Raw genomic sequence first — 9,295 nt, 5'->3', positions numbered from 1 at the left:
GATCCATTGTTAGGCTGATGGTCCTTCTTGAGCATGTGATCAGCTGGATTTGGTTGTCAGCAGCAAAACTGGTTGATCCACTCTGAGAAGGTGCTATTTAAGAGACTGAGCTGAAAACAGCACCTCAGACTGAGGAAGTCTCTTGGATGAGAGATGAAACGTTTCTAGATTTTTTTGCTTGTTTTTTTTTTTTTTTTTTGAATGTCCAGAGACCAGATTGAACTTTTTTGGATGTTAATGTTTGAGGAGAAAACAGTTGAAAGGTTCACACCGAACTAAAAGAACATTCAGCCGAAAATAGATCAGTCCAAGTTAGAATTCCACAAAGACATGAATTATGAACGTGTTGCTAAGTTATTTTGGGTGTCTCAAACAACCCCTCTCAAATTAGTTTCTATAATTCTAGAGTGCTAAAGCTGTACAGATGACAGAGGTGACAAAATGTCAACTGGAGGACAAGAACTTAGAAAGTGTAAAGAAACTCAGTGGGTTTATTTGTGTTAGTTTCACCTGTTGTTGTTGATGACCATTATTTCAAACATGTGTGATTAAATGTTGGTTTAATAGGGACAAGACTGGACATAGGGACTGAAATCAATACATTTCTCTGTATTTCGGAACAAACGCTGTCTAAAACTGTGTCAAGTCTTACATTTGGCTCTCCACAGGGTTGGCATCAGGGGCTAGGTTCTTTCTCCAGCGCATGCGAGAATACTCAGTTATGAGGGACTCCTGAGGAACCTCAGCGACTCCCATAGAGTGGGCAAACTGACTGGCTCCTTCTGCTGTCAGACATGCATGACTGGTCTGAAGGAAAGATCACACATCTCTGTCAATGATTACAACGGCAGATTGATTTACTGGAACACTGGAAACAAACTGCAGCATCGGAGTTTGGTTAGATTTGTTTTCCAGGTTCAGCATGTTTGTACCCCAAGCAGCAAACATTCTCACTCTACCTGCATCAGCTGTGGAGTAAGAAGCATTATTTAAAAAAAGGAATAATCTCATGGTGCATTACCTTGTCCATGACCAGTCTCGCCAACTGAACTGGGTTAGCTATGTTACGTACTGCAGACACGGCACCGCTGGCCAGAGTTTTCCCATCCATCACAATGGCATCCATCTCTACTTCACCTTTAATGTTTAGCACAGAGCCACACCCTGAAACATGGTGGAGGAATTATTTATGAGACATATTTTGCTGCCAAACTCATTACTAAAATTAAAATACAAAATATTATATGAGCTACGATAAAGATAACTGACTTTTACAGGCTTAATCATTAGTACCGATGTGTAATCTTTCCGTCTGGTTTGATTGAATAAATAAAAACATCAATCCATCCATTTATTTTCTTTACCAGTTTTTCCTTTCTGGGCCACAGGGAGCTGTGTCGATCCCAGGACAACAAAGCATGTTTTCAAAATAATATACATTCTGGCTCTGAGCAGTTTTCTCTGGGTCACTGTGATAAAACCTCTGATACTCACACCTCAGTTACATTTGCAATTTTTGATTTGAAAGAGTGTTGTTGAAATTGGAAAACTGGGATCTCAAAACAGAAATCTAGGTGAGCACCTTTAACCTCTGGTGGGTTCTGGCTAAATGCACCCCCCCACACACACACCCCAACCCCCCCACCCCAAACCCACACAACCACTCCATGCATATCTAGGGAAATAATCCACTGGATATTCGAGTGCAACAAACCAGAAACTGATTCTGCACTCTTTTAGAAACATTTTTGAGTTTAGAAACATTGTTTAGAACATTGCATATATATACATACACTAAAATAAACCACTACTTAATACTTGTACTACTATTCTTACTTCTTGGTTTTTCACTTATCGCGGGGCTTCAGGATACGGATCCCCTGCAATAAATGAGGGACTACTGCACCTATGTTTAGAATTTCTAGTATGGGTGGGGTAATTTTTGATAGTTTTATTTTTACAAACAAACTAATGTGAATGGCCTATACAGTTTTACAAGCCACACACACAAAAATAATATTATATTTTCAGCAATTATCCACACCAAATGTGGCTATATGACTAGCTGGTCAACACTTTGTATCAATAAAAACTCTGAAAATGTTCATTGCTGAGTTCACAGCAAACTTTATACTAAACGTAAATAAAACTTTGCATCTAGAAAAAGATGACTTTACACGATGGTGGTGACCATCGGAGACTTGTACCTCTGCCTCGTCCAAATAACTTTCAGTTACTGTTACCTGCATTAAAAGAGGGGTTATTCTCCAAACTGGTCACAGCTTCAACCACAGCATCCATACTGCTGCCTCCACCCTGGAGAACAAAGTATGCTGCCTGCGCTGCTGAACACACCCCCATAGTGGACTTTTCTGACCGCTCCTTCGGAATATGACCTGCCCCTCCATGGACAACTACAACTGGCAGCATGGCAATCACCTACGAAAAAAAAAGATTCATATCAAATAAAGCAAAGAAAACATTCCAAAATACATATTCAAAAGTTCATTTTTTATTAGAATGCTGCAAGCTAAGAATATAAATATAAATATATTCTGTTTGATCCAAAGTCAGGTCAAGAGGCCAGCAACTTGGGCAGGGAGGCCCAGACATCTCTTTCCACAGCCACCTCTTCCAGCTCTTTTGGGAGGAATACAAGGAGTCCCCAGGACAACAGAGAGACATAGTCTCACCAGTGTGTACTTAGTCTTCCCCTGAGTCTCCTCCCAGTCGTATATGCCTCCCTAGGGAGGTGCCCAGGAAGCATCCTTACCAGATGCTGGAACTACCTCAACTGGCTCCTCTCGATGTGGAGGAGCAGTGGTTCTATTCAGTCTCTCCCGGATGACTGAACTTCTCACCCTATCTCTAAGGGAGAGCCCAGCAGAGGAACCTCATTTCAACCGCTTGTATCCGCAATCTCCTTCTTTTGGTCATTACCCAAAGTTTGTGGCCATAGGTGAGGGTAGGAACATAGACCGACCAGTAAAGAGAGAGCTTTGCCTTACAGCTCAGCTCCCTCTTCACCACAATGGAATGGCAGAATCCGCAATACTGTAGATGCTGCACCGATCCGTCTGTCAATCTCACGATCCATTCTTCCCTCACTCTTGAACAAAGCCCTGAAATACTTGAACTCCTCCACTTGAGGCAGAACCTCACCCCTGACCCAAAGAGAGCAATGAAACTCACATTGTTCTTCCTGGATCCGAGGTTCAACCAACAATTTGACTCACTTCTCCAGTACCCCTGATTAGACCTTACCAGGGAGACTAAGGAGATTCATGCCCCTAAAATTGGAGCACACCCTCTGGTACGCCCCTTTTTGAAGAGGGGATCCACTATCCCAGTCTGCTAATCCAGTGGCACTGCTCCCAATGTCCACACAATGTTGCAAAAGCATGTCAACCAAGACAGCTCCACAACTGCTTTCCCCTCCTCAGCTGCCTGACGGTTTGCCAGAATCTCCTCTGAGCTGACCGAGAATCTTTATCCACGGCCTCACTGAACTCCTCCCACATTCAAGTTGTTGCCTCAGCAACAGCCAAGGCTGCAGACCATTTGGCCCTCCGGTACTCCTCAGCTGCCTCTGGAGTCCCACCAGCCAACAAAGCCTGATAGGGGGAGTAGGGGGAGTAGTGCACAGATGTTAGAACATGGGCCTGTGATCGGAAAGTCGCAGGTTCAACTCCCGGTACCGTCAATATGTGGGTGGAAAAGGTGAAACATTCACACCTGTCTCCACCCTCATTCGCCCCACTCTGGGCCCCTGAGCAAGGCCCTTAACCCCCACCATTTGCTCCCTAAATAGGTCTCTCTTGAAAATGAGTTCTTGTGACTCAATGAGACTACCTGTATAAATAAAGGGTAAATGAAAAAAATAGATAGGACTCATTCAGCTTGACAGCCTAACCCAGGATGTCCACCACCGAGTTCAAGGATGGCCACTGTGAGAAGCACCGACAACCTTGCAACTACAGCTCAAGGCAGCTACTTCAACAATTGAGGTGTGGAACTTGGCCCACTAAGACATGTCCCCCACCTCAGCTGGGATGCGGTTAAATCTCTCCCAGAGGTGCGAGTTGAAGATATTTCTGACAGGTTCTTCTGCCAGGCGTTCCCAGCAAACCCTCATTACACATTTGGGTCTACTGGGTCTGTCCGACATCTTCTCTCACCATCTGACCCAACTCACTACCAGGTGGTGATCAGTTGACAGCTCAGCTCAGCGCTTCACCCGAGTGTCCAAAATACCCCGGTTGCAAATCAGATGACATGACAAAGTCAATCATCGATCTATGACCTAGGGCATCCTGGTGCCAAGAGCACTTATGGACACCCTTATGAACAAACATGGTGTTTGTGATGGAAAAACTATGACTAGCACAGAAGTCCAACAACAGAACATTGATCGAGTTCAGATCAGAGAGGCCGTTCCTCCCAATCATATCCCTCTAGATCACACTGTCATTATCCACAAGGGCATTGAAGTCTCCCAGCAGAATAAAGAAGTCCCCAGCTGGCGCACCTTCTAGCATCCCCACCAAGGACTCCAGGAAGGCCGGATACTCTGAACTGCCATTTGACGCGTAGGCACAAACAACAGTCAGAGCCTGTCCCCACACCCCAAGGCACAGGGAAGCCATCCTCTCATCTACCAGGGAAAACTCCAACACATAGGCAGTAAGTCGGGGCGCCAAAAGTAGACCCACACCAGCTCGGCATCTTTTACCATGGGCAACTCCAGAGTGGAACAAAGTCCAGCCCCTCGCAAGGAAATTGGTTCCAGAGCCCATACTGTGCATCAAGGTGAGCCCAACTATATCTAGTGGGTATTTCTCAACCTCATGCACAAGCTCAGGCGCCTTCCCTGCCAGAGAGGTTATGTTCCATGTCCCAAGAGTAAGGATTTGGTAAGCCAGGGCAAGAGAACCAAGTTTCCTGCCTTAGGCTACCGCCCATGACATCTTGCACCCGACTTGTATGGCCCCTGGTGGGCCTACAAGAAGACAAACCCATGTTTCTTCTTTGGACCGAGCCCGACCAGTCCCTATGGGTAGAGACCCAGTCACAGGTGCCCACCGACGAGCCCACCAACATTGTATAAACGTTGTATTCGAAGGTGAAACGTTTCAGCAGAAAAAAAGAAACTGTCCAGATGACCTGACTGAAAAATGTTGGATTGTATATCTGGATAATTGAACATGGACTTTGTTGTTTTCAACCATTTTGACATGACTGTCAAAAAGAAAGAGGGCCGGCAATGGAGGAGGGGGAGTACCAAAGAGACCATCTTATCACATGCAAAACTGGTTTGTTCCAATTTGGAGTAAGCTGTTGGGGAAGAATCAGTTTTGTTGTGTGTTTCCTTGACTGATGAAGCCTTCCGAATCAAAGGCAAAACGTTTCAGCACAAAAAAAGAAACTGTCCAGATGACATAACTGAAAAATGATGGATTGTATACCTGGATTATTGAGCATGGACTTTGTTATACGACACATACATTCATACAACACTCTACTACACACATTCATACAGCACTGCTACACACATTCATACAGCACTCTACTACACATACATTTATACTGCACTCTACTACACACACATTCATACAGCACTCTACTACCCACATTCATACAGCACTCTACTACACACATTCATACAGCACTCTACTACACACATTCATACAGTGCTCTACTACTTTGTACACACATTCATAAAGCGCTCTACTACACACATTCATACAGCACTCTACTACACACACATTCATACAGCACTACTACATACATTCATACTGCACTCTACTACACACACATTCATACAGCACTCTACTACACACATTCAAAAAGCTCTCTACTACACACATTCATACAGTACTCTACTAAACTCAATCATACAGTGCTCTACTACACACACATTCATACAGCAGTTTACTACACACACATTCATACAGCACTACTACATACATTCATACTGCACTCTACTACACACACATTCATACAGCACTCTACTACACACACATTCATACAGCACTCTACTACGCACACATTCATACTGCACTCTACTACACACACATTCATACAGCACTCTACTACACACATTCATACAGCACTCTACTACACACATTCAAAAAGCGCTCTACTACACACATTCATAAAGCACTCTACTACACACATTCATAAATCACTATACTACACACATTCATAAAGCGCTCTACTACACACATTCATAAAGCACTCTAGTACACACATTCATACAGCACTCTACTACACACACCTTTATACAGCACTCGACTACAAAAGCATTCATACATCGCTCTATTACACAAATTTATACAGCACTCTACTACACACACTCATACAGTGCTCTACTACACACGTTCATACAGAACTCTACTACACGCACATTCATACAGAACTCTACTACACACACATTTATACAGCACTCTACTACACACACATTCATACAGCACTCTACTACACACACATTCATACAGCACTCTACTACACACACATTTATACAACACTCTACTACACACACATTTATACAACACTCTACTACATCCCTACAAAGATAGTCTAAATCTGTAAAGATTAATCAGAGCTTTTTCACATTCATAAACTGACGGGACACATCAGAGGCAATGAGGGTTTCAGTGTGTTGCCCAGAGACACTTCAGCAAGTGACAGCTGGTGGAATCACACCCCCAACTCTCCAGTTGGAGGATGACTACTCTACCAACTGAGCCACAGCTGCCCCAACCATAAAAATGGTCCAAGCATAAAAATATCATTATGCTCACGTGAGATCTCTTCAAACCTCGGCTCAGTATCGTCCTGTTTGACTAAACTATTGCCCAGTTTGTGTTTGCTGATGTTGATTAGCTGTTGCAGACATCTTAAATGGTGTCGACTCCAAAAGTAAATCAAAGCCATGATGGTTATTTTCAGAGTTTTACTGATATCTGTATTAAATGTTTTGCTAAAAGACAAAAAATAAAATAAAATAAAAATTGCCAAAGCTTTAAGAGCTTGTGGAATGTGTTGTCACAGACTTTCAGCTACCTGCACCCCCAAAATATGGATATAACTAAAGTGTGGATGTAAATAAAGTCTGGATGTAAATAAAGTGTGGATGTAAATAAAGTGTGGATGTAAATAAAGTCTGGATATAAATAAAGTCTGGATATAAATAAAGTCTGGATGTAAATAAAGTGTGGATGTAAATAAAGTCTGGATGTAAATAAAGTCTGGATGTAAATAAAGTCTGGATGTAAATAAAGTCTGGATGTAAATAAAGTCTGGATGTCTGACGGAGTTATGGTTCTTGTTGTTTGGCTGCTGTGGCCATGTTAAATGTGGTAACTCCAAAAGGTAATCAGCTGCGAGGAGATCCAAATATAACTTTCATTCAAATCTATCCAGTGAGGTTCGAGAGATATTTTGCTAACAAACAAACATTTTGTTATCTGTTTAAGACAGGTCGCTATTGAAAATGAGTCCTCGTGACTCAGACGACCTGTAGACTAAATAAAGGTTTAAAACAAGATGTAATTTAAAGAACGCAGATGTGTTTCTGATGGAGGAGCTGCCATGTCTCACAGAAGAATGTCCCTAAAACTCACACTGACTCTAACAAGTCCTGGTTCTGCTTCTCATTCATTAAACAATAAGGAAGCAGAATAATGACCCATTTCCACACGCCTCAGCCTTCCGAACCGGACCAGAACTGTTACACGGCGGCGGGACATTGAATTAAATTAAAATAATTACAGTAAATAAATCATTCAGACAGTCAGAACTCAAACACACACTGAAGACTATTTTTACCTGCTAACAATCCTCCCCCCGGCGAAATTCATGGTTCAGCAGCATCACTTCCGGGATGTAGCATTGATTCTTTCAGAATAAAAGTCTCGTAAAACCTCTGAAAGCTGTATGCTGTTCTTTTCAGAATAAAAGTCTCGTAAAACCTCAGAGAACCACACGTTGATCTTTTCAAAATACAAGTATGTTCTTTTCAGAATAAAAGTCCCCTAAAATCTCTGCGAACAATATGCAATTTTTTTCAGTGCCAAGGGAATGCATTTTTTTTACACTCACCATGCTCCATATTTTACTTGATTAATGTATTTGTACACTGCAATTTTACTATTATTGTGAATGATATTTTTAACCTTTATTTATACAGATAGTCTCAGTGAGTCACAAGGACTCATTTTCAAGAGAGACCTGTTTTAGACAGCCAATGTACAGACAACAATAAAAGCAATTTAAAAAATATTGTTTTAATAAAAATTAAATCAAGGTGCCATATAAACAGGATAAAATACTAAAAACAAGAACATATTTGCTTTGATTTTTTTCTGTTGACTTTATCAAATGTTTAAAATCCCTTAAAGAAATCAAGGTGGACAGAGTCAGTTTTTGTTGCAAGGTGTTCCAGGTTGCAGGAGCAGAGTATGAAAAGTTATTTTTGCCGAGTTCAGTCCACACTGAGGGTAATAATAATAAAAATGTTCCATGATCCTTACTATGTTATAATCAGTCTTCATGTAACTGGTCATGACAGGGACAGCAAGAGATCATTTTTATTATCTTAAAGATTTGATTGATATGATTACAGTGACCTGGTACCAAAGAATCCTTGAGTCCTTGGGAACTGCCTGACTTCCCAGGTACCTCATTGCTCTTTTCTGCAGCTGGGTTCTGATAACAGCTCAACAGAGCAGGGAGGGTCTGGGAAGACTGGATGTTTTATACAAATCTAACTTTTTCAGTTTGGGAAGGCAGAGCGGATCAGAACCTCAGACAGGTGAAGGCATTGACAAGTGTGTACTTGTAAATGTTTGGATCTTCTGAGACTGCTGGCTGTTCTCCAAAGCTTTGTAAACAAATCATGAAGTCTGCCTCCATCCAGGATGAATGGATTGATGGATGATTGATGGATGGAAGGATGGATGGACGGAAGGATGGATGATGGATGGATGAATGGATGAATGATAGATGAATGGATGGAAGGATGGAAGGAAGGATGGATGGATAGATGGAAGGATGGATGAATGAATGAATGATGGATGGATGGATGGATGGATGGATGGATGGAAGGATGGATAGAAGGATGGATGATGGATGGATGGATGAATGATGGATGGATGAATGGATGGATGGGAGGATGGATGGATAAATGGATGGGCAGATGGATGGATGATGGATGGATGGATAATGGATGGATGATGGACAGATGCATGGATAGATGAAAGGATGGATTAATGAATGAATGAATGAATGAATG

General features: G+C 42.1%; 1 protein-coding gene across 1 annotated transcript in view; it reads right to left on the bottom strand.

Moving 5' to 3' along the window:
• The window catches only part of asrgl1 (asparaginase and isoaspartyl peptidase 1), a 24,105-nt gene extending 16,245 nt beyond the window's left edge, over positions 1 to 7,860 (bottom strand). Inside the window, exons 1-4 of the mRNA XM_037687755.1 lie at positions 7,831 to 7,860; positions 2,244 to 2,439; positions 1,022 to 1,164; positions 653 to 807 (exon numbers count right to left, since the gene is read on the bottom strand). Coding sequence (XP_037543683.1) covers positions 653 to 807; positions 1,022 to 1,164; positions 2,244 to 2,430 — 485 coding nt within the window. The 5' untranslated portion in view covers positions 2,431 to 2,439; positions 7,831 to 7,860. The remainder of the gene's footprint in view (positions 1 to 652; positions 808 to 1,021; positions 1,165 to 2,243; positions 2,440 to 7,830) is intronic.
• Between the last annotated feature and the right edge of the window lie 1,435 nt (positions 7,861 to 9,295).

The sequence above is a fragment of the Nematolebias whitei genome, chromosome 1 (genome assembly GCF_014905685.2).
Source record: "Nematolebias whitei isolate Nwh7 chromosome 1, NemWhi1, whole genome shotgun sequence".
In the NCBI taxonomy this organism is placed as follows: domain Eukaryota; kingdom Metazoa; phylum Chordata; class Actinopteri; order Cyprinodontiformes; family Rivulidae; genus Nematolebias; species Nematolebias whitei.
This window is presented reverse-complemented; position numbering and strand designations above follow the sequence as displayed.